This window comes from Hemiscyllium ocellatum, chromosome 26 (assembly GCF_020745735.1).
Source record: "Hemiscyllium ocellatum isolate sHemOce1 chromosome 26, sHemOce1.pat.X.cur, whole genome shotgun sequence".
NCBI classification, from domain to species: domain Eukaryota; kingdom Metazoa; phylum Chordata; class Chondrichthyes; order Orectolobiformes; family Hemiscylliidae; genus Hemiscyllium; species Hemiscyllium ocellatum.
In genome coordinates this window covers 8,291,483-8,318,496 of record NC_083426.1, presented here as the reverse complement: position 1 = coordinate 8,318,496, position 27,014 = coordinate 8,291,483, and the positions used below count along the sequence as shown (strand labels likewise).

At 41.2% G+C, this 27,014-nt stretch overlaps 1 protein-coding gene across 6 annotated transcripts in view; it reads right to left on the bottom strand.

The window, feature by feature from the left end:
- dstyk (dual serine/threonine and tyrosine protein kinase) overlaps positions 1-27,014 on the bottom strand; it is a 127,989-nt gene that overhangs the window by 82,808 nt on the left and 18,167 nt on the right. For 5 of the 6 annotated variants that reach the window (XR_009646108.1, XR_009646107.1, XM_060845318.1 and 2 more), the window contains exon 2: positions 5,683-6,071. Coding sequence is in view for 4 of the 6 variants with exons in the window: in XM_060845318.1 (XP_060701301.1) it covers positions 5,683-6,071 (389 nt within the window). In the remaining 2 variants the exon portion in view is untranslated. Of the gene's footprint in view, positions 1-5,682; positions 6,072-23,747; positions 23,811-27,014 lie in introns of those variants that run through there. The other variant, XM_060845321.1, reaches the window with a different exon arrangement.

Below are 27,014 nucleotides of genomic sequence, written 5' to 3'. Positions count from 1 at the left end.
AATGTTATTTGGCACAATGATTCCAAAAATGCACCACCTGTGTTGAACACATGAACAAACAGCACACTAATTGGCACAACTACATGAAGAATGACATAACGCTGCACATAGCTCCCAAAGCAGCACTTTCAGTGGAAGCAGAAAAAGGTGGCTGGAGGTGATCAGAGAAGAAGAAAAAAAGATAACTTTCACGTTGTTACACTTGTAATGCATACAGTAGTATACTATACATATCCAGCCAATTTCTTTAGGACCTAGAATAGGTAGACAATTAATTTTTTTTAAACTGATTAATTCATTTATCTGAAGTTAGTGGCAAATCTCAGGTTGAAATCATAACCAAAAATCACCAAGCTCTTACAGCACAGGGGCAGGACATTTGGCTCATTGTCCCAACACCCGCTCTTCAAGTCTCTTGCTTTTTTTGCCTTAACCTTGTTAAATAGTCATCCTATGTCCTCTTGAATGCCTCAACTCAACCGGTTTCCACTGCTCTAAGCATTACTTCCATATCCGAACTGCTTGGTGAGAATTTTTTATTTTGCACATCACTTCAAAACTATTCAACCTTGTTCTTATTCCTTGTACAAATGAGAACAGCGTCATCCCATCTACTCTTGAATCCACTCAACTTTGAGAACTTCTCAGATCTCCCAGTAGACTAGTCCCAACTTATTCAATATAACCTCCTAACTAAAGATCATCATCCCTGGAACCATTCTTATAAACATCTGCACTTTATCCAATGCAATCACATCCTTTCTACAACATGGCATCCAGAACTGTACAGAATATTACAGCCAAGCCCCAACAAGTAGATAAATTCAGCATCATGACTTTTGTACTTTCTATCCATACTAACAGAGCCAATAATAGAGCCATTTTATTTAAGGCTCTCTATACTTCGATAATTCATGCACAAACATCCAGGCCCTTCTCCTCATGCATCCCCTTTTATATTGCAATTCATTGCACATCCTGCTGACATGCATCACCTCACAGTTCTGTATTTGTGTCTGCTTTCATGTCAAACATTGAGGGGCCAAGACACTGTAGACAGGAATGAACTTCTCCCCTTGGCGGAAGGATCAATAACCAGAGGGGCACAGATTAAAAAGCTAAGGGAGAGAAGATTCAGAGGAGATGCAAACTAGACTCTTTCACCCAGAGTTTGGTGGGAATCTGAAACACGCAATCTGTAAAGGGTGGTAGATGCAGAAACCCTCAATACACTTTACTGCTATTTAGATATATACCTTAGCAGCACAAGTATAAAGGTTATGGGCTAAGGATAAGAAAACAAGATTAGAATATTTAAGTGGTTATTTTGGATCAGTGCAAACTCAATGGGCCATAAGGGTTTTGTGTGCTGTAGACCTGAGCCTACAACTGTGTGAACATCATCTGCCACTTATCCGCCTACTCCATCAACTTGTCTATGCTCAGATTTTGACTCTGTCCTCATCTCAGTTGACAATTCTCAGTATTGTATAATCTTAAACTGTTCCTACACACCAAGACCTAGGTTTAATATACATCAGAAAAAAGCAAGAATCCTATACAATTCCATGGGGAAACTGCACAACCACCTTCCTCTTGCCCCCAAACTACTTTGATCATCATGCTATCATTCAGGCAATTTTGTACCTAAATCACTACCTGATCCTTTAACTGATTTGAAGACAGAGAGGAGTTATGTGGCACTATATTATACATTCTGGAAACTCATGTACATCCCATTGATGGCTTTACTGTCATTAGGACTCTGTCACCTCTTCAAAAATATCCCACTTCATTAGTTAAACATGATTTTCCCTTTAGAAAGTTGCAGCACTACTAATTTCCAAAATGGGTTCAATTTCAAAACAATTAAAGGCTTGGATAATGGTGGAACTGATCTTAGTGTTTCAGCTACTTCAACTATATATTTATCAGCACTGTGGATATACATGCATCACATAAATGCCAAACATTCATGAAGGTGACTCACCATAACCTCAAAGGGAATTAAGGATAGGGAATAAATGTTATCCTCTCAAGATATGAACACATGCCACAAACAAATAAAAGACATTTTCTAAAAAAGTGGTTTCCCTCCACACGTGTTCACCCAAAACATGTTCCTGTTAACTCAACACGTGGTGAATAATTATTGGAATTTAAAAAAAGGACAGCATGGCAAATGAAATAACTAGCGAATATTTGTTGAGCAAGTCGTGAGCTAAGTTGTTTGCTGCAAGGTTTGTGGAAGCAAATTCAACATTTAAATGGAGAACTGGGTAAATTTTAAGTGGGACATGCAGAGTCAGAGTGTCCAGGGAAACTATAAAAATCAAACCGCACACATTTTATTAGCTTACTTCACAAGGCTTACACTGTGCTGATCTGTTCAGTGCTTTAAAAATTCACTGAGCAACAATGTTTTTACTAGGAAATGTTTTAAATCGGCTTGAGAGAAAAGCTTCTGTTAGTTATGAAAACAACACTTAAAATATGATGCAACTTTCACATGGAGCTGATGCACAGCACAATGAGTGAACACAGAAGAGAAGAAAAACAATTTTGAAGTTATAAAATGGCACCTAAAACGATTCTTGCTCCATTAATGCTGATTAATGTTAGCTATATTTTGAATTTGACTGCAGCTGCACATCAAAAATAAAAGATGCAAATACTTCCACAATTTCAGGGATTAAATCCTGGAATTATGATCCTAACAGCACTGTTGGCATACTGACACCCTAAGGATTGATGCAGTTCAAGAACCATCACCTTCTCTATGACAATCTATCTGGCACCGCCTTGGATTTACAATGGAAATAGTCATGGAAGCTGGAGAGGTTGGGGAAATAAACATTGCTATCTGAAAACAGTTCACATTACAGAAGAGGTGGTGCTGGAGATCTTAAAAAGTGTTAGAAGTCAGTCAGTCTCAGGGATCTGATCAAATGCATCTTAGGATATTGTGGGAAGCTAGGGAAGAAATTGAGGTTGCTAGCAGAAATGTGCCTGCCGTCTACAGCCATGGGCACAAATATCCCAAGTTTTCATAACAGAATAGCCCTGCGCATCAGTGCAAAAGGCAAGGCTGAAGCTCTCAATGCAATCTTCAGCGAGAAATGTCAATCTACCTCACCATCCTCCAGTGGTCCCCAGCATGACAGATACCAGTCTCGCATCCGATTCGATTCACTCAACATGATGATATCAAGAAACTGCAAAGTTGCAGGGATTGACAACATTCCAGCAAAAGTACTGAAGGCTTGTACTCCAGAACTTGCTGCTCCTCTAACTAAGCCCTTTAGTGTAATTAAAAGATTGGCATCTACCCGGCAGTGGAAAATTGTGCAGGTTCCTCTACGTTAAAAAAAGGACAAATCCATGCCAGCAAGTTACCACCCCAGAGTCTTACATGCTTAAAATAAGACTCATTGTTAAACTCCACTGAGCATTGTTAAACTCCACTGAGCATTGGCCCACCATCATCTTATGCAATGAAAGTGAAGCAAAATGATTCACTTTAGCGGGAATAACAGAAGACAATACAAAATGAAGGGTTTCAATTCTGGAAGGGATGCAGGAGCAAAGGGACTGGGACATCTGTTTGCAAAAATAATTGAAGGTAGATGGAAAAGGTCAAGAGCACAGTGAATGAAACGTATGCAAAACACATGACCAAGAGCGTTGTGGAGGTGATCACCTAAGGTTTGCAAAAGGGAATTGAGGCATTTTCTCTGAAAGATGCGGGGGCAGGGGGGGGAGAGAAAATAATAGATAGGAGCATTAATTGCCTGTGTTTCAGGTTGAGTGGCTTCCTGCACTGTCTGCATTCTATACGTAGAGCTTTAAAACCCAATGCACTTTAAAAACTGCAGGACACTCACAGCTCAGTCACTCAAATCTCTTCATTATATTCAACCACTGTCCAAACCCAAACTACTCATTACACTAAAGGTCAAAGAAGCCATCGACTTGCACAAAAGCTGCTACAAAAGTGATAATCCACACACTACAGCAGTTTAAGGTCAGAACTCAACATTCCAATCAAAGTTAATTTGAAATGGGCATTAAATGGTCACTCTTAGGTGACAGTCACACTCCAAAGTAATTTTTTTTAAAACTGCACTATCTTCAAATAAAAGCTTGACTGTGTTGAACCAGAGGTGAACTATTCAGACACGTCAGCTACACAGTCTTTGATAATTCCAATATTAATTTCAGTCATAGAGATGTCAGCACAGACTTGACACAAAAATTGCAAATTCTCCACTCAAATTAATCTTAGTGACAAATCAATGATGATCTAGAATTGAATTGTTACCATGTTCAGTTTCATGATTTCTAATAGAACATGAAAATATAAACTCATTTTAACAGCCCCCTCCATATTTCTATTGATCCCCAAAACTTGAACCTAACTTCTCCTTCTGACAAAGGACCACAAACCTACAACATGATCTCTGCTCCACCAGGTGCTGCCAAGCGCTTCCAGCACAATTTGCTTTTAATTCACACAGTTCTGTTGTGCATTTCCAACATTTTAACAATATAGATCATACAAATGCTTCGATAGTTTGTTTCTTTAACCTGGTTTCACTTGTTATGCTTTGAGTGTTAATTTTGAATTCTGGAACCATTACTATCAGTCATCTTGCCAGGGTACTTGTTTCATCTCTCAATGCTGCATGCTGAAGTCATTTCATCCTGGACGCAAGATATGTTTTTAGGTTTCTTTCAATTTAAAAGTAGAATTTTCTCAAAGCATTTTCTGGGTAAGAAAGGGCTAAAGATTTCAAATGTAAATATATTCTTCCTTTCCATGTGTTCCTAACATCATTTGAAATCAGCTACCAATGAAAGGTGCCAAACTGTGCAATCATGATCCCTCTGCAACTCAAAAAAGTGGTCAATAAAATCATTGCAGAATTAATCTAACTTGGACTTGATGTGAGAATAGCTCTGCTGGCTGACATCCATTTTCTTCAGGTTACAAGATGAGAACTTTAAGAATAAAGAGCAATGGAACAATGATAGATCCTGGAATAGTTGAACTGGGTACAGAAACAGAATTGTCTTCTATTCTGCACTCTTCAGGGCAGAAGTGACTCAGTGAAATACATGCAGGAGCAGAGGTAGAAGCATAAAAATGAACTCTTCACACCAACCCCTTCATTCAACTGAACATGTTTGATGTCAAGTCCTGCTTTCCAAGCCATCTTCATAATTACTTTCATTTCTCTACAGTTCAAAGATCTACTCGCTTTAAAGATGTTCCTAATGAAATATCCATTACTTTTAATGTCAAAAAATTCCAAAAATTCCCCTTTGTTTAAAAAGAAGAAATTTACCCTCAAAGGACTCTGGATGAATCAGCCTCTTGTCACAAGACTAGTCCTCAAAACTCTTAACTGAGAAGCCAGGGAAAACAAACATCCATTCTGCCAAACCTCCTCAACACTATGCTCAGTTAGATCACCTCAGTCTTCTAAACACCAGAGGGTAAATTCCCAAACCCAGATCATCAGTACAAAAGCGCATTGTGGATGTTGGAAAGCTGAGGTACATTGCTCAAGCAGCAATTTATTTCTAACACTGCAGGCTGGTGATCTTTCTTCAGAACTAGGAATGAAGACGACAATAGAAATAAAAAGATCTCACAGCACATCTCAAAAATTACATTACCTGCAACAACGGATGATGCAATGTTACCTCCAGATGTGCTGCACGATGTGCGGGATCCTGACTATCATCTTGGATTTCCAGGTCCTCCTCAGGAATTGTATCCCATTTGCCCTGGTGTGCTGCCAGGTGATGAACCAACACATATTGACCAGGCAAGGCCAGGCTAATACTGGTCCTCTTTCCATGGGTGAACTTCAATCGTCTCCTTTTACATTTCTTCTCATTGCTGCTCCTGATGACTGGCAAGAGTTTTTCACCCAAGAGACTGTTTAGTAAATGACACTTGGCTCCACAGTTCTGACCCAGGATCATAATACATGGAAAAGAGCCCACTGTTGCCTGCAGGTACTCCTCTTCATGCCGTGGGAATGATATGCAGCTCAGAGAACCTAAAAAAAAGGAGAAATTGACATTACAAACATCCTGGGTGTTACCATGAAATAGAAAATGAACTGGACCAGTCATATAAATAGCATGGTTAGAACAACTGGACAGACACTGGATTTTCTCCAAAAAAAATTCACCGATTCCCCAAAGTCACCGTCCACAAGGCTCAAGTCAGAAATGTGATCAAATACTCTCTAATTACATGAATGCAGACTCAACAAAACCCAAAGCAGCAAGACAGTATCAGAATCCCGAGAGTCAGGGAAGGGGCTATTTTGCCCATCAAGTCTGCACCAACCAACCCAAAGGAGCGCCCCACCCTACCCTGTAACCCTGCATTTACCATGATTAAATCAACCAAACGTGTACATCTTTGGACTGTGGGAGGAGACCAGAGCACCCAGAGGAAAATCACAGACACGGGGAGAATGTGCAATCTCCACACAGATTGTTGCCCAAGGGTGGATTTGAACCCAGATCCCTGGCACAGAAGCAACAGTGATAATCACTGAGTCCCAAGGCTGCCCAACCCAGCAGGACAAAGCAACCCACCATCTACAACATGGATTTATTTATGCTTGTCATATGCACCAGGATAGTGAAAAGTATTGTATTGCATGCTGACCAGACAAATCATACCTTATAAAAGTACATCAGGGTAATAGAACAGATGCACTGCAGCAACTCTGCAAGGCTACTTCAACATCTTCCAAACCTTCAATCTTAAGCAGTTTGAAGAACAAGGGTAGCAAATACATGGCAACACCAGTACTTAATTCCCCAAGTCACAAACCATTCTCAAATCTGAGTTCTATCAGTCAGTCATTCTTTTGTTGTGACTCGGTCAAAGTCTAGAATCTCTCTCCTCAAAATAAAACACAGTCTACCCACCCCATGTGCAAGACTTCAAAAGACAATTCACCATCAGCTGCTCAAGAGTAATGAGGCACATGTATCAGGTGGTGGTGGCTTAACCAATGACAGCCATATTCCATAACTGATCAAAATAGACTGGCAAATTTCCCAGGATGCTGTTCAGAAATAAGTCTCAAATGAATAATGCTGAAAAGGCAACTGCGGATGCTGGAAATCTGAAAAAGAAAATTATTGGAAAATCTCAGGTCTCGCAGCATCTGTGGAGAGAAATCAGACTTAATGTTTTGGGTCCAACAACCCTTCTTCAGAACTGATGGTAGGGAGGAAAATAGGGTTAATCAAGAGGATAGGGTGTCACATTTACGATTCATTTGATGCTTGGAGAGTTTCAGATTTTCAGTTTATGGGCTCCAGTTGCCTTTGACCATGGACATACAATCCCTTCACACATCCATTCCCATCGAGATGGACTCAAGGATCTCCAATTCTTCTGAGAATATGCCTGAATGAACCACAAAGCAACGCTTGACTCTGCCTGGCTGAGCTCATCCTCGACCTGAGCAAATTCTTTTAACCCATCTCACTTTCTGCAGGTCAAAGGAGTTGCCATGAGTACTCACACTGACCCCAGTTATACTTGTACCTCACAAAGAAACATGGAACATTCCTTGTTCCAGTCCTACTTTGGACCCCAACCACAACTATTTCTCAAGTTTCTTGATGGCATCATCAGTGCTGCTTCCCTCTTGTCTGGAATCGGAAAAGTTTATTAACTTTGCTTCCAATTTCCACCCCACTGTCACCTTCACCTGGTCTATCTGACCCCCCCCCCCCCCCCCCCCCCGCCCCTCCTTGACATCTGTTTCCATTTCTGGGGATATTGGTGGTCAAGCTATCCATGACAAACCCACAAACTTCCACAGTTACCTTGGCTGCACATCCTCACACCCACCATCCTCAAAAGGACACCATCCCATGCTTTCAGTTCCTCCAGCACATCTGTTCTGATGATGCCAACTTCAGCAAAGGGGTCTTCAAATGCCCTCCACTGCATCCAACCCAACACCCACACCTCAGCCCTTCCAACAACAGCAATAAGAGTCTCTCGTCTTCACCTGCGACCCCACCAGCATCCACATAATCCCCTCCCCTTTGCTTCTCAGCCTTCTGCAAGGACCATTTCCTCCAGGACACACTGATCCACTGTTCCTTCACTTCCAACACATTCCCTTGGCATTTTCCCCTGAAATGCCAGACGTTCTAACATCTGCACATTTCATTCCTCTCTCCTTACGATCCAAGGGCCAAACACACCTTCCATATGAATCAGCACTTCACCTGTACTTCATACAATCTTGTCTACTGCATTTGCTGTTCACAATGTGGTCTCCTCTAGTTGGGAAAATTAAAAGATCGACTGGATGACTGCTTCTCAGAACACCTACGTTCTATCCACAGAAATGATTGAGGTTCCAGTTTCTTGCCACTTCAACACCACCCTTTCCTCTTGCCAACATCTCTCCAAGTTAGCTGCAGTGCTCCAGTATAGCTGAACCAAACCTGGAAGAGCAGCACGTTATTTTCTGCCTGAGAACTCTGCAGCCTTCTAGACCCAACATCAACAATGAGGGGGTGGAGCACCTTGCACCATGCTTTCCATCACATTCACATACTAGTCCTCAGCTCTACATGGATTGCTACCACACATTCCATTGTCAGCTACTAATAGTCCGCAGTAACAGCTACTCATTCTCCTAAGCTGGTTTTTATCCACTTCTTTGCCTGTCCAACTGTTGTTTTCTCTCTTGCTGGGCTCCATCTATCGGTTATTTCTCCCCCCATGTCCCTATCCTGTGCAAATACCCTCCTTTCACTAGCTGTTAGTTCTGAAGAGCACAGTCACTGGACCTGAAATGTTAATGCTGATTTCTATCCACATATGTTGATGTTTTCCAGCAATTTTCATTAATGCAGCAATGACTTTGTTATTCCAGTCATCTAATGGCTCTGGGTATATCCTCCACACCACATACTGGACAGCTCATTCAGCCACTTCAGAAAAAGCAATTAACGAATCTAACTGGAATCACCGAAATCCAGACTGAATAAAGAGAGCAGGTTCCTTCCCAAACAGGACATTGCAGCAAAATGTCTTTAATAGTGTCAGACAATGCACTCTGAAAATGACAAGACAATTACATAAAATATTGTTGAGCTAAATAATGAAAAAGGAATCAGTTTAGATATCATGACTCTGATGTTCAGTTGTTGGCGAGTTTATGAATTGAAAATATCAACTTTTGTTACAGAAATTTATCAGGTAGTTGTCATGCTGAATCTGATATCTAATGAATACAAACTGCGACTAATTCATTTCACTAAACCAATTTTCAAATTATAGATAGGAAAGAAACTGAAAGTTGACAAGATATTTTCCTTCATTTGCACTGACCTGAGAAACTTCCATGTAGAAGAAGGGTCAGGATAGGGCACATGTGCCACTTGACCAACTGAACACTAGCTTAAAAATGAATTCAAATGAATGGGATTATTTGTGGTCTGGCTTTCTGAAATCACCTTACACAATTCATAAAAGAGTGAATAAGTTGAAGAAAATTTACAATTGCATTTGTAGTGATGACCAGAACCAGAATCTCAGTGCCACATTCACTTCATGCAATTTGTGTTGGCTGTTTCAAACAAGAATTCAGTTATTACCACGTCCTGTTTTTGATGTTTGTCCCCATAATATTTTTTCTTCCTTCCAGATGATTTAGCACCACCCTTTTTGGAATGATGATCCAATTTGCAGCCATCACCCATCAGGCAGGGCAGTAACTTGTGCATTTTATTTCTTCATTCACTTGTTCAGACACACGGATCTTTTACTGAAACGCCAGAACAGATTAATTTGTACCTGGACCTGTTAGTTAAAAGCTTGGGATGCTTAATTCATACACGCAGCAACTGAAGCAGCCCCAGTCACAGCACTGACACTGATTCCATCAAGCTCCAAACTAATTGAAAAGAAAAACAAAATCTTCAGGTTGGTCCTGGTGCACACTGTTGCATAACCCAAAGCTTAGCTTAAAATTGATAGTACAAACTAAAATAGCAAACCAGTACCTTTTCCCATATTCACCCAAGTACCAGCTTGGCTGAATTGGCCATATTCTAACCAAAAGAGAAAATGCTGGAAAATCTCAGCAGGTCTGGCAGTATCTGTAAGAAGAGAAAAGAGCTGATTGTTGAGTCTAACTGACCCTTTGTCAAAGCTGGCCATATTCTAAATTTTGCCTCAATGTTGCAATTTCAAACTTTACTTGTCAATACATTAACAGTGCTACATTGCTGGACTTGACATTTTGCAAGCTGAGAGAAAACCCAGATCCTTCCATTAAACAAGCTCAGAAGTCATGCAACAACAGGTTTATTCAAAATTATATTGCTTTTGTCTAGAATAACAATGATGGTGTCTAATTAAAGTCTAGATTACTTGTTCAACTAGTGTTGCACCTAAATCAAACAAACAATGTGTTGGAGAGCCCCAGGAATTTTAGCGCCATCTGTGGAGTAAAAACTTTACCGTTTCAAATGCATTAACACTTTGTCAGAACTGCATTGAGAGTTAGATTAATAGCTGGAAACAATATTCACAACGAGCAAGAGAAAAATAGGACAGATAAAAGAATTATTGATAGTAAGCTGGTGAAGTAGTAAAGCTGAATAGTTGACGACAACTGTGAATAATTGAAAGTGAGTTGGTTGTACTGTTAGAGTACTTTTGTGTTTCATCTGAACAAAAGATGGCAATGAGACTTCAGATAAGCCTTCCACTGATTTGACAGACATTACTAGTGCAGGAAACCATGGAGCTCTCTGTAAGGTAGTCTGTGACAAAGTCATCGTGTGTGAAATTGACATTTTGATCTCATTAGATTCGGTGCATGCCTTCATTCGATTGTCGCTAAAGTTGATGCAACTAAAGACAAATTTAAGGTTTGGAGCTGTTGCTTAGCTGAGTCATTGGCATGCTTTGAAGTCACTTCTGCATTTAGAAAACAATCAGTTTCATTTTCATGTAGAATAGCCTGGCATACCCAAGATATTTGTTTAAAACAGATGCTTCGGATCAGTTAAGGTCATGCAGAAAAATTAATCTATGACTCAATGGTTGCCATCTCTCAATGTCACATAATTAATAACTGATAAAATTGCCAGGAGGTTAAGGCAGCCAGTGTGCTTGCCACATGGTCATTGAAAAAAAGTGAGGTGTTGCTGGTGGTGAGGATTGTTGTTGGTTGGGGTACTGGGTGAACTCTTCATTTAGAATTTGAGGAATTTTAACTCCCTATTTGATGGAAGCCAAGTAATGGAGGTGCCAGTGTTGGACCAAGTTAGACAAGATCAGAAGTCACAACACCAGGTTATACTCCCAAAGGTTTATTTGAAATGCACAAAAACTTGCTGACAACGGAACAAATTCCTCACAGAATAACATTTTCTTATTCCTTTTGCAGACAATTCCAAATACCCATTTTATAGGAGGAACGAAGGAGGAACGAAGGAGGAACGAAGGAAAAGAAAAAGAAAGAAAGAAAAGAAAGTGGGCAATTTCTGGCAGCGACAAACAGAAACTTATGTTTGAAGCCAAATGTGAAGTAGAACTGAAGGAAGGGTCATTTAAAAATCATATGGGACTCAATGCTAACTCAGTTTGTCTCTACAAGTGCTGCTGGACCTACTAAATTTCTCCAACGCTTGGGTTTTGCTCAGAAACAAGCATGATTTTCACTGCATCTAGACAACGCCAACTGTTGTAATTTAACTGGGGTCCTGGGTGGTCCACATCATGAAATACAGAGACTAAATGAATTCCAAGACTGTAGATGTGAATAATTGAAAGTGGGTTGGTTGTGCTGTTGTGTGTGTATTTTTGTGTTTCATTTGTGCAAAAGAAGGCAATGTGACTTCAGGTAAGCCTTACACGGATTTGACAGACATTGCTAGTGCAGGAAACCACAGAGCTCTCTGTATGGTAGTCTGATAAAAACTGCAGATTCATGGACTTGAACTCAGGTGTGTAAGTTCGAATAAAAAAAAAAGGCTTCACATGCTGTTTCTGAATTAATCAAATTCGATACAGAATATATTTCTTAGATACATCAATGTGGACACGAATTTAACAGAAAGAAATTACAAAACTCAGATCAGCACAAACACGTGAAATCATCACACTCATGTAGAGTGCAAGCTATTTTTACATATTCTCCAAACAAAATTAGTAGGAGAAAGTGAGGACTGCAGATGCTGGAGGTCAGAATCAGTGTGGCACTGAGAAAGCACAGCTGGTCAGACAGCATCCGAGGAGCAGGTGAATCGATGTTTCGGGCATAAGCTGTCCATCAGGAAACTTATGCCTGAAACGTCCATTCTCCTGCTCCTCAGATGCTGCCTGATTGTGCTTTCCCAACACCACAATCTTCGAAACAAAGTTGGTAGTACAACACCTTTCACCTCCAAACAAAAAAAAAGTACAATTTTTTTTGTACTCTTACACCAAAATGCCAAAGGTAGCTCATTTTATTCATTACTTTCCATGGGAAACCATTCCAAAATATACATACCATCCAATAACAAAAGATTCACAACTTCAATCTTAGTTGGTTCACAGCTCCTTCAAAGTGGAGGTGCTGGTGGATAGGACAGTGAACATGTTTGGTATGCTTTCCTTCATTGGTTAGTGCACAGAGTACAAGAATGGGAGGTCATATTGTGGTTGTACATGACATAGGACTGCAAAAGTGGCCTACCCAGTGTGCAATTCTACTCTCCCTGCTGTTGGAAGGCTTCAGAAAAAATTTAGAAGGATGGTGCCATGTTGCAGTGTTTGAGCTACAGGGAGAGGCTGAGTATGATTCGATTCCCTACACAGTGTGGAAACAGGCCAACAAGTTCACACCAACCCTCTAAGAGTAACCCACCCAGACCCATTTCCACCTAACATTATGGGCAATTTCCCATGGCTAATTCACCTGGCCTGCACATCTTTGGACTGTGGAAGGAAACCGGAGCACCTGGAGGAAACCCACGCAGACACAGGGAGACTGTCTGTGTGGAGTTTGCACCGTTACTTGAGGCCGGAATTGAACCCAGGTCCCTGGTGCTGTGAGGCTGTAGTACTAACCACTGAACCACCGTGCTGCCCTGAGTAAGCTGAAGCGGTTTTTCCTTGAGGCTCAGGGGTGGCTTTACGGAAGTTTACCAAATCCTGAGGGGCATGGATAGGACAAATAGACAAGGGCTTTTCCCTGGGGGAAGGAGTCCAGTTCCAGAGCATAGGTTTACGTGAGGAGGAAAGACTTACAAGGGACTTAAAAGGGCAACTTTTTCCACAGAGGATGGTGCATTTATGGAATGAGCTGAAGGAGGAAGTGGTGGAGCTGCTGTGACAATTGCGACATTTAAAAGGCATCTGGATGGGTATACCAATAGGAAGGGTTTGGAGGGATATGGACCAAATGCTGGTAAATATGACTAAGATTAATTTAGAATATTGGGTCAGCATACACAAGTTGGACCAAAGGGTCTGTTTCTGTGCCATATATCTCTGACTATTTACTTTTGTGAAAAGAACCAAACAGTGACATGTGCTGCACATGAGGCTGCTAACTAAGTGTCCATGAGCTTAGGGGCAAGGTACTGGCATGGATATGGTTTGGCTGACTGGCATAGGCACACAGTAGGGATATAGGGGTCTGTTTCAGGATGGCAGCTGGCAAAACGAGTGGACTTCCACAGGTGGGCAGTGTTGACAACAACTATTCATGTTATACATTCACGATCAGGACAAAGGAAGAAAGAGCGTTGCTGCTAAGTCTGCAGATGACAAAAAATAGGTGGAAGGGCAAGTAGTGCTAAAGCAGCAGATAAGCTGCAGGTCTGGAAAGGCTCAGTGGACAAAGTAGGAGCAAATGAAATACAATGTGACAAAATGGGAGTTTGTGCACTCTGATAGAACAAATAGCAGGTTTAGACTAATCTCTAAACAGGGAAAGGCTCAAGAAATCGGAAGCACAAAAGGGAGCCCTCATTCAAAGTTCTCTTAAGGTGAACATGCAAGTTCAGTTGGCAGTTAGCAAGGCAAATACAATGTTCATATTCAATTTGAGAGGGTTAGAATACAACAGCAGATTTGCTGCTGAGGGTGTATAAGGCTCCAGTCAGACCGCATTTGGATCACAAAGCAGTTCTGGGTTCCATATCTAAAAGAAGGATTTGGTGGCCTTGGAGGTGACCCAGAGAAGGTTTACAATAATGATCCCTGTGATGAAGGGCTGGTCACATGAGGAGTAGTCATTTACTCGAGGTCTGTATTCGATGGAGTTTAGAAGGACGAGGGGGATCTGATTGAGACTCAGATTACTGACAGGCCTGGATAAAAGTGGATGTGGATATGTTTCCACTAATGGGAGACACTAGATCCCAACGGCTCAGAAGTCGTGACCCTTGAGAACCGAGATGAGGAGGAATTTAGTCAGCCACAAAGCAGTGGATCTCTGGAACTCTTCACTTCAGAAACCAAGACACTGAGTAGACTTAAGATAGAAATGGATAGGTTCTTGATTAGTAACGGGATCAAGGGCTATGGGGAGAAGGCAGGAGAATTGTGTTGAGAGAGAGAGAAAAAAAATCAGCCAAGATCTAATGGTGGAGCAGCCTCAACGGGCCGAGCTCTGCTCCCCTCTCATGGTCAGACTTGTGCATGCAACATTTTATGCCTCAGATTAAAAACTACCCCAGGTTATACAGGGCAATGGCCTGCCCAACCGCTACACTGAGTAATATCTGCCAGATACGCTCCTCTGTCCTATCATACAGCGGTTGTGTACAATTTATTAAATACCACTTGACCTACTTTTTTTCCATTGAGACCCTTCCTTCCCCTAAATGAATAGGCTGTGACTAGCAAGTAACTGTTCAGATACCAGGGACTTCCCTTGATCCTGTTCAAACAGGATTTTACATGGGTTAGCATAATCAATTTGAGCAAAGTGACATGCACACACACAAAGCAAAAAAAAAAATTAGCAAAATCCATGGTCAAATCTTCCTGCCGCAAACCAGAAAGGGCAGTTGCAAATGTGACGAACTGCTAAGATTAAAGCTTTGGTCAGTTCTGTTTTTTGTCCATCTGGAATAACTCCATAGTGTATGGCTTAAAAAAAAACTCACAATCAGCATGCTCATCAGTGGGCTAAATAACTCACTCGCTACTGGAAAGACAAAGCAATTTGCTAAAAATCACCACAATCCTTCTGCCAGTAAGTCTGCACCAAGATGTTCCTGCACTTTTCAGCTGGTATTCATCCGTCAATGTGACACTATCAATCCATGTACCCTCCCTATTGGAATTCAACGAGGTTCAAACCAAACCAATCTGCAACACTGCAATGAACTTCAGGAATTATTAGAACTAGAAATAAAAAATAGAAGCTGAAGGATAAAGCTAAGAATAGTCAAAATGTCCACTTTGCAAGAGAGGAATGCAAAGGGAAAAACAGACTAGCAGGTTTTCCCATTTCTGACGAGAGTTAGTGATGCTCTCTGGAAGTGTAGGCGGACACACGGATCCAAGCAGAAACCAGGACCAAATTGAGCAGTGACAGTGCCACAGACTAGCCTATCAGTCGGGGCTTAATTGGTAGCACACTCCCTTCTGAGTCAGAAGGCTCGAAGTTCCACTCCAGGGTTTGAACACAACGATCAAGGCAGATACTGTTGTGCAGTTGAAGCACAACTTTTCAGTTACAATATGTTTATTGGTTAATTCGTCACTCGTGCTTTATGTATTTGAGTATAGCTTATATAGTTTTAGACATGAAGTTAAACTATTCAACACGTGATAGATTCCAACTTATTTCCATTGTATCTATTAATCTCCAAGAGTTGGGAGCAACGTTGACTTGAAATTAACAGCTAGAAAGACAAGATTACATACAGAAAGTGAGCACATTTAACCAAGGAGCTAGTGGCATGACATTTGCAATGCTCATGAACAGGAGCATTCCTGAGAGATGCTTTAAGACAGCTAAGTAAGGATACAAGCATTCAGCAAATCCTTTATGTTTGTAAACCCCTGGTTACTTCAGCATATCAGAAGAAATTGGTAATGAGGGACAATTAATGCTTAAATTGGTTTGGAAATAGCTTACAGCAAATTACATTACAAAAATGTCAATGGAGCCCAGGAGAGAGAGATGGGGGGAGTGCTCTCCAAGTGCTTTTGGTGTGAGATTTTAGTTGCTATTTCATCTTTGTGTGGCTTTCTGCTCGGAGAATACAGCTGAAAGAAGTTACAGATAGACAGTGCAGCACTGTAAGCGGAGTAAAAAGAAACAGCATTTACTTCAAAGCAAGAGGCCTGATAGGCAAGGCAGATGACTACAGGGCATGGCTGGGAATATGGGACTATTACAGAAACATGGTTCAGATGGGACAGGGGATGTTGCTGCAGCCAGCAGCAAAAAAAAATGTTGCATTGCCTACATAGTGCCAGGGTCAAAGGATGTCTCAGAGAGGGTGCACAATGTTCTCAAAAGGACAGAGGAATCAGCAGGAGGTCATGGTACACGTTGGTACCAACAACATTGGAAGGTAAAAAGATGAGATTCTGAAAGGAGAATATAGACCAGATCTAACAGCTGAAGTTCTAAATTGGAGGAAGGCTAATTTTGACAGTATTTGGCAAAAACTTTCAAAAGCTGATTGGATGCAGACGTTCGCAGGTAAAGAGACAGCTAGAAAATGGGAAGCCTTCAGAAGTGAGATAATGAGAGTCCAGATATAGTGTATTCCTGTTAGGGTGAAATGAAAGGCTGGTAGGTGTCAGGAATGCAGGAGGACTGGAGAAATTGAAGGTTTGGTTAAGAAAAAGAAGGAAGCAAATGTCAGGTATAGACAGGATAGATCAAGTCAATCCTTAGAAGAGTATAAGGCAGTAGGAGTATACTTAAGGAAATGAGGAGAGCAAAAAGGGGACATGACATAGCTTTAGCAAATAGGGTTAAGGAGAATCCAAAAGGGTTTTTACAAAATATATTAAGGACAAAATGGTAACTAGGGAGTGAATAAGGCCCCTCAAAAATCAGCAAGGCAGCCTTTGTGTGGAGCCACAGGAGATGGGGAAGATATTAAACAAGTATTTTGCATCAGTGTTTACTGTGGAGAAGGACATGGAAGATGTACAATGTGGGGAAAAAAGATGGTGTCATCTTGAAAAACATCCATACTACTGAGGAGGAAGTGCTGGATGTCTTGAAATGCATAAAAGGTGGATAAATCCCCAGGACCTGATCAGATGTACCCGAGAACTCTGTGGGAAGCTATGGAAGTGATTGCTGGGTCTCTTGCTGAGATATTTGTATCATTGATAGTCACAGGTGAGGTGCTGGAAGACTGGAGGTTGGCTAACGTGGTCTATTGTTAAAGAAGGGTAGTATAGACAAGCTAGGGAACTGTAGACCAGTGAGCTTGATGTCAATGTTGGACAAGTTGCTGGAGGGAACCTGGAGGGACAGAATGTTCACGTATTTGGAAAGGCAAGGACTGATTAGGGACAGTCAACATGGCTTTGTGCATGGAAAACCATGGCACATTAACCTGATGGAGTTGTTTGGAGAAGTAACAAAGAGGATCGATGAGGACAGAGTGGTAGATGTGATCTGTATGGACTTCAGTAAGGCATTTGACAAGGTTCCCCATGGGAGACTAGTTAGCAAGGTTAGGTCTCATGGAATACAGGGAGAACTTGCCATTTGGATACAGAACTGGCTCAAAAGGGTAGAAGACAGAGGGTGGTGGTGGAGGGTTGTTTTTCAGACTGGAGGTCTGTGACCAGTGGAGTGCCACAAGGATTGGTGTTGGGTCCTCTACTTTTTGTCATTTACATAAATGATTTGGAACATACAAGGTATATTTCCTAAGTTTGCAGACGATACCAAAATTGATGGTGTAGTGGACAGTGAAGAAGGTTACTTCAGATTACAACAGGATCCTGACCAGATGGGCCAATGGACTGAGAAGTGGCAGATGGAGTTTAATTCAGATGAATGTGAGGTGCTGCATTTTGGGAAAGCAAATCTTAGCAGGACTTATACACCTTAATGGTCAGGTCTTAGAGAGTATTGCTGAACAAAGACCTTGGAGTGCAGGTTCATAGCTCCTTGAAAGTGGAATCTCAGGTAGATAGGATAGTGAAGGTGGCGTTTAGTATGCTTTCCTTTATTGGCCAGAGCATTGAGTGTAGGAGTTGGGAGGTCATGTTGCAGCTGTACAGGACATTGGTTAGGCCACTGTTGGAATATTCTATGTAATTCTGGTCTCCTTCCTACTGGAATGATGATGTGAAACCTGAAAGGGTTCAGAAAAGATTTACATGGATGTTGCCAGGGTTGGAGGATGTGAGCTCCAGGGAGAGGCTGAATAGGTGACGTAAGAGGTTTATAAAATCATGTGGGGCATGGATAGGGTAAATAGGCAAAGTCTTTTCCCTGAGATGGGGGTGTCCAGAACTGGAGGACATAGTTTAGGGTAAGAAGGGAAAGGTATAAGAGAGACGTAAGGGGCAATGTGTGGCACATAGAGGGTAGTACATGTATGGAATCAGCTGCCAGAGGACGTGGTGGAGGCTGGTATAATGACAACATTTAAAAAGGCATCTGGATGGATATATGAATAGGAAGGGTTTAGAGGGATATGGGTCAAGTGCTGGCAAATGGGGCTAGATTAGGTTGGAATATCTGGTCGGCATGGACGAGTTGGACTGAACGGTGTGTTTCCGTGCTGTACGTTTCTATGACTATAACTAGCAGCTTAATGTTCCCAGGTACAGATGCTATAGGAAGGAGAGAAGGGAGACATTAGAGGGGGAGCAGTGCTTCTGCTTAGGGATAACAAGACAGCTGTATTTCAGAAGGATATTCCTGGGAGATTGTCCATTAAGTTATATTGGTGGAACTGAAAAATAAGAAAGCGATGACCACATTGATGTCCCCATTATAGTGTCCCCAATACTCAGTAAATTGCTAAGCAAATATGAAGGCACTATCAGACATCAACAACAATATGGCTGTAACAGTAGGTGATTTTAACTTTCCAGTCACAGAGCATGGAAATAGAACCTTCAGTACGAGTACCCACCAACCATATTCCAAAACTAAACTGGTCCCACTTGATGCATTTGGCCCATATACCTCCAAACCTTTTCCTAGTTACACACTTGATCAAATGTCTTTTAAATATTGTAACTTAACCACCACTTCCTCTGGCAGTTCACTCTGCACACAAACAAGGGAAAAATAAAACATCGCCTTTCAGGTCCTTGTTAAATCTCTCCTCATCTTAAAAGATGCACCCTCATTTTAAACTATCCCAGCCTACGGAAAAGATACACCCACAATTGACCACATGATTCAATAAAATTCAGTAAGGTCACACCTCAACCTCCAACTTCAGAGAAAAGTCCCAGTCTAAACCCTCCATTCCCAGCAACATACTAGCAAGTCTTGCCAATTTAATATCCTTCCTATTGTGTTCAGGGCTTGGATGGGGATGTATTTGTTAAGTTTGGACAAGAAAACTTTCATATTCTGTGTGAATGCACCCATGAAAGGAGGACCAATATTTGACCTCTGTTGGGAAATAACTAAGGGCAAGAGGTGCTCGTGGGGGAACACTGAGGCCAGTACCATAATTCTATTGGTTTCAAAATAGTGATGGAAACGGATAGACTGAATTTCAAAGTTTACATTCTAAAGTGGAATAAAGCCAATTTTGACTGTATTAGGCAGAATATTTGGAAGCTGATTGGGGGAGGCTACTCACAGGTAAAGGGACATTCGGGAAATGGGAGGCCTTTAATAATGAGATAACGAGTGTTCAGAAACAGTACATTCCTGTTAGTGAGAAGGGCAAAGCTGGGAGGCATAGGGACTGCTGAATGATGAGAGAAACCAAGGCTGGGGCAAGAAAAAGGAGACATGCCAGAGATAGACAGCTGGGATTGAGTAAATCTCTACAGGAATATAAAAGGGAAGTAGAAGTACAGTTAATAGGGAAATCATGAGCGCAAAAAGGGGACATGAGATAGCTTTGGCAAAGAGACAAGGAGAATCCAAAGAGATTCTCCAAACTCATTAAAGGGCAAAAGATTAACTACGGAGAGAACAGATCCAATTAAAGATCAACATGACCATTTGTGTGTGGAACCACAAGAGATGGACAATATATTTTGCTCAGTATTTAGTATCGAGAAGGACTTATTATTGGGTCTCCTTCCTATAGGAAGGATGTTGTGAAACTTGAAAGGGCTCAAAGGATTTACGTGAACGTTAGGCAAAAGTGAGGACTGCAGATGCTGGAGACCCGAATCTAGATTAGAGTGGTGCTACAAAAGCAGAGCAGGACAGGCAGCATCCAAGGAGCAGGAAAAACAAACAAACATTTGGAGCAAAAGTCCTTCATCAGGAATGGGTTTTTGCCCAAAACATCAATTTCCCTGCTCCTTGGATGCTGCCTGTCCTGCTCCGCCTTTCCAGCACCACTCTAATCTAGATTCCGATCTCCAGCATCTGCAGTCCTCACTTTACAAGGACATTGCCAGGGTTGGAGGGTTACAGCTACTGAGAGAGGCTGAATAGGCCGGGGCTATTTTCCCTCGAGTGTCAGAGGCAGAGGGTGACCTTATAAAAGCCTATAAAATCATGAGCAGCATGGATAAGGTGTATAGGCAAGGTCTTTTTCCCCAGGGTATGGGAGTCCAGAACTGGATTGGTATGGGTGACAGGGGAAAGATGTGGCAGTGCATGTATGGAATGGCACTGTCAGAGGTGGTGGTGGAGGTTGGTACAATTTAAAAGGCATTTAAAATAACGTTTAAAAAGGTATCTGGATGGGTATAGAGGATATGGGCCAAGAGCTGGCAAATGGGACTAGATTATTTTAGGATATCTGGTTGGCATAGACGAGTTGAACAGTCTGTTTCCATCCTGTACATCTCTATGACCCCAAGACTTCAAAGCCAGGGAACTTAGTGAAATAGTCATGTCTTGAAAAGAGCTTATAATACTGAAGGGGAGGTGCTGGAGGTCTTAAAATGCATAAAAGATAGATAAACCCCTGGGACCAGATCAGATATTTCCAAGAACATTGTGGAAGCAAAGAAAGGGATTACTGGCCCCTTGCTGAAACATTTGTATCATTGATAGTCACAGGTAAAGTGGCCGAAGAATGGAGACTGTTACATAACTGCACCACGTTAGTCAAAAGGAAATGCCAGGGAAGTATAGACCAGTAAGCCTTAAGTCAGTGGTGGTTAAGTTGTTGGAGAGGTTTCAGAGGGACAGAATTTACATGCATTTGGAAAGGTAAGGCCTGATTAGGAACAGTCAATACGGCTGTGTGTGGGGTAAAATAGTGTCTCATTAACCTGTTTGAGTTTTCTCAATAGTTGACAAAGATTTATGAAGACAAAGCAGTAGATAATTGTCTTTACAGACTTCAACAAAGCGTTCTACAAGGTTACGCTTGGTAGACAGGTTATTAAGTTTAGATCACATGGGATCCAGGGAAGCTAGCCAATTGGATACAAAATTGACTTGAAGGTAAGAGACAGAGGGTGGTGGTGGAAGGCTGTTTTTCAGACTGGAGACCTATGACTGGTGGTGTGCCACAAGGATCAGTGCGGAGTCCACTGCTTTGTCATTTTTATAAAAATGATTTGAATATGAATATATAAGGAATGGTTTGCACATTATATCAAAATAGGTGGTGCAGTGGACAGTGAAGAAGATTATCTCAGAGTGCAATGGGACTTTGATCAGATAGACCTAACAATGTCAGAGGGAGTTTAATTTAGATAAATGTGAGGTATTGCATTTTGGTAGGGGAAAACCAGGGCAGGGTTTATACACTTAATGGTACGGACCCAGGGAGTTTTCCCAACAAAGAATCCTAAGAGTGCAGGTGCATAGATTCTTCAAAATGGAGTCACAGGCAGACAGGGTGGAGAAGGTAGTTTTTGGCACACTTACCTTCAATGGTGAGAACATCTGGGCATCATGTTGTGGCTGCACAGGACATAGGTGAGGCTACTTTTGGAACACTGTTTAATTCTTGTGTCACCCTTCTATTGGAAGGCTGTTGCTAAACTTAAGATGGCTCAGAAAAGAATTCTAAGGACTTTGCCAGGACTGGAGGGTTTGTGCTCTCCAGCGATGCTGAATAGGTTGAGGTATTTTTACCTTGGAGTGGAGGTTGAGGGGTGACCTTATAGAGGATCATAAAATCATGAGGGGCTACCAATCATGATAGGTTGACTAGCCAAGGTCTTTTTCCAAGAGGGTGGAGCTTTAAGGTGAGAGGGAAAGGATTTAAAAAGGGACCTGAGGGATAACATTTTCTGCAGAGTGTGGTGCAATCTGGAATGAGCTGCCAGAGGCTGGTTGAAAAAGGCATTTGGATAGGTGAATGAATAGTAAGGTTTTAGATGGATATGGGCCAAATGCTGCTAAGTGGGACTAGATCAAAATCAGGATGTCTGGTCAGCATACATGAATTGGACCAAAGGTTCATTTCCATGCTGTATAACTTGAAGATTCTATAATAGCTTCAAAGTACTTAAAAATAATGAGAACAAGAGACTGAAGCATTCATAGACACTAAGTGGCAAATTTTGGAAATTTTACTTGAGAAAAACAAGTAGTGAAGGAGAATTCTCCATTAGATCATGCTATATTTACAACTGCTTTAGAATCAACTTAGAGAAGCTTGATGCATCGGAGAAAAGAAATTCATTAAATTCTTTATTTGCAACAGATGGCAAACAGAGTCCTGATGCCTGTTTAGATGGATGAAAAAGACCACACTACCACTTTTAAGAAAGAGGAATTATGCTTGTTACCTTTGTTAATAGTTAACATTAATGATTTCCAAAAGAGATGATTGCATCACTTATCACATCACTATTGGAGTGAACTGTGCACAAATTGCTACTGCATTTCTCACCTTCCAGCATTCACTGCAATTCAGGAGAAGTACTTAACTGACTGCAAAATAAGTGCTTCTCATCATTACTAATCCTAAAATCATTTTCTTATTACTCTCAACTCAACCAAATGATGGAAAAAGGGATGGGAAAGGTACTGTTAAAATACTACTGTTAAGAATCAACCTAAGTTACAAAAACTAGCAAAGCTGATGAAGTGGAAAAAACAGAGCACTTATACAGTACCTTATAAGATAACTAAATGACACAATTGTCAGATCATTAGTAATACAAAACGTTTTACCTCTTTAAAATCAACAGTACCATGTTCCTGAAATGTTAGCACAAAATTACAATGGCTAGTTCAAATATAATTTGCTTGCTACAGAAAGATACATTACAATTTAAGACTCATGGTTACATGACCACAAATTCAACTTACTTACATACTTGAAAATGACCTGAAAACCCCAATTATTCATTGAGGTCAATCAGTTTCAAGAGATTGACTATGATCAACAGGGATAGATTTGAACCTGCGCTCAAAAATTCACACAAACCACATTATAACTTGAGCTTCTCCAAATATTAATTTCTGCATTCAACAGAAAAACTTGCTTCGAATGAAGCAAGCCTTTGAGAGCAAAATACAAGGGTTGAGCATGTCCTGATCAGACAATAAACATCTTTATCAGGCTGTTGAATTACGCACAACATGCCCTGGGCATGTAAGCATGCACAGTCTGTCAGCAGTTACCTTTCTTATAGACTAATGGACCAAACATGTTCTTAACTAAATGAGTTCCATGAAGTTGAAATATACCAGTTACAACCACAGTTTAATGCTTCACTAAAAAAGTAAAAACCTTGCCCAACAATGGCGAAGTGCCTTGAACTTCCCTTCTCCGTCGAATTAAATTGCTAGCCCCAAAACAGGAAGATCAAAAAAAAAAGGGGGTGGGCAGGAAGCTGATTAAAGTCTTGCTGAAGAAGAAAGGGAACACAGGTATAGTCTGACTTTTCTTAGTATCATGTTACTTAGGCAAGTGATTTCACTTCCTGTTCATTCAAGATCAAAAAAAAGGGAAAAAAAACTTCACACAAACTTTTACGTAACACTTCTGGTTATGATTTGTAGATTGAGCTGCATTTTACAACAGCAAGGATTGCAGAATATCCTCAACATCTCAGGACACCACACGCACTGAGATGGATAGCAATTTACTTTTTAATGTGCGCAATCTCTCAACCCCACCTTTCTTTTCACTGTTCATTTGAAATCATGGCGAGTTCAACTTTTACACTCAAATTGTTGGTGTCGCAGTAAGGATTTCTTCTATATTTGATCAGTTCAGGAGACAGACCATTGCTTGCCCTGTTCATACAAATCATAGATCACCTTGTGTTAAAGTGCAGTACCATTTTACACTAACAATAAAGTGCAGTGCAAAGCCCTAAAACTTATGACCATTCAAAAATAAATGGTCAGCTGAAACAAAGTCTGAACCATTTTGGCCTCAAGTTCATTTTCCTTCTTTCTGGAATGGAATATTGTATGCAATTCTGGTCTCCCTCCTATCAGAAGGATGTAGTGAAACTTGAAAGGGCTCACAAGAGACGTACAAGGATGTTACCAGAGTTGGAGGGTTTGAGCCATAGGGAGAGGCTGAACAGGCTGGGACTGTTTTTCCTGGAGTGTCAGAGGCTGAGAGGTGACCTTATAGAGGTTTTTAAAATCATGAGGCATGGATAGGACAAATAGAGCAAAAGTCTGTTCCCTGGAGTGGGGGAGTCCAGAACTAGAGGGCATAGAGGTTTAGAGTGAGGAGAGAGATATAAAAGGGACCTAAGGGACAACATTTTCAAGCAGAGGCTGGTGCATGTAAGGAATGAGCTGCCAGAGGAAGTAGTGAAGGCTGGTACAATTACAACATTGAAAAGGCATCTGGATGAGGATATGAATAGGAAGGGTTTGGAAGGATATGGGCCAAGAGCTGGCAAATGGGACTGGATTAGATTAGGATATCTGGGCAGCATGGACAAATTGGACCAACGGGTCTGTTTCCATCCTCTACATCTCTACGACTCTCCAGATAACTTCTCAGCAGTCAATTTAGACTATGTTAATGGCATTGAAGAACTAGCTTGGTACTTAAAGATGCCCTGAAAATGACAAGTTTGAAAACTCAGTGGAATTAACCATCCCATTTCTGATTCTGCACTGTGCATCAAGTCAATTTCGATCAAATCCCCAACACATTTCTAACACTCTGTCTCCCAAAATACAGTTTCACCTCTCGTCCAAAAAAACCTTCAACTTCCGGTTTCCCTCCGCCACTTCAAATGTAGCTGCATGCCACCTTCGTCTTCAGCATTCTTTCCAAAATACATACAGACTGAAACCTGTTCCTCCAGTGCTTGAATGAGAAAACACATTCCTGTTTAAAAGTGAAGAGGTTTTCATACCGCAGATTGGAAAAATTATTTCTAGAGGCAAGAAGGTCAGTCTCTGATTCAATAGTCAAAAGAAAATTGAATGAACACATCAAATTTAAAAAATGCAGAGCTAAGCAAAGACAACAAGGCAGTGAGACTAACTGGAAATTTCTACCACCAAGAGTCAGCAAACCAAATGGCCCTTGTGTTTCTCTTATGAAGCCTGAATTTATAGTTGAACAAAGGATAATGTTCCACATATCACAGAACACTAAGCTATACCCACAGTACAAGTCAGTCAGAAGGCATCAGAATCAGCTCTCACTTACACAACATCAAAGAAGCAAAATAAGCATGCTTGCACTTGTGCATTAATTCTGGGCAGCCACAAAATTTTAGGGATTCCTGACAACTTTAAAAAAGACAAAAAGAGATGGTGATGGGTCAGAGGGGAGAATGAAGTGGATAGGTGCGAAGGAAGATGAACAAGAGGGCAGTGCCAAGTTGGATGGTTGGAGCTGGGATGAGGGAGTGGGAGGGGAGATTAGGAAACTGTTGAAAAATCAACATTGATGCTGTGTAGTTGAAGGGTCTTAAGGTGGAAGAAGAGGTGTGCTTCCTCCAGTTGTCAGTTAAATTGGATTTGGCAATGGAAGCGACCCAGGACTCATGTCCTTGGTGGAGTTTGGCAGGGGGGGGGGGGGGGGGGGGGGGGGGGGGGGGTGGAGTTGAAGTGAACAGCCACAAGGCATTGAGGTTGTTTGATGAGTATGTTCACTGAAACTTGGGAACCCTGGAAACTTAATATTTTTGGTTGAAGTTGCTGCACAGAATTGGTGTAAGGTACTGGGTAAAAAAAGGTGCAAGGTTCTGAAGAGCTTCAGGAGTCCTGTAAAATTAGTTTTTGCTTTGGGTTTCACCCGAGTCAATAAAACTAATTTCATTTTATGTACAACAGATCATCATTATCATTAGTGGTTCCATTCTTCAAGCACATATTTCCAAGTGGGAAAATTCAAATTTCAGACACCAAAAACAGGAAAGTAAAATAGGTGTCACTGCTGCAATTCAAATGAGCTCAAACAAACAAACAGTTGTTAAATTGTCACATCAATACCAGGACAGGGGGTGCCATAACTATCATGTTACTGGACTAGTCACCCAGAACTCCAGATGAAGTTCAAATCCTACTGTGGCAGGTTTATCAGGAATTCAAAATTCAAAGACTAGAATAAAAGCAAGCGCAATGATGACCATGTAGCCACTGTCAATTGTCATAAAAACTAAATTTGTCCTTTTGGGAAAGAAATCTGCCATTCTCATCTGATCTAATCCAAGTTTGACTCCAGACCTCCAACACCAACACGGTGGATTCTGTCATTAAGGACGGGCAGCAAGCACTAGCCTGATGTGCAATTTGTTTCAGTGTCACAAATTTCCCATTTAGATGGTTTAACTTGTTTTCCCTTCAGTCAATCCTTTCAATGGAACTCAACTTGATTTCCAGCCTCACGAAGTCTTTTGGTTGTATATGGAATCCCATTGTTTTTAATATGGTACATCAACTCCACATGGCCTAGCTTGATAT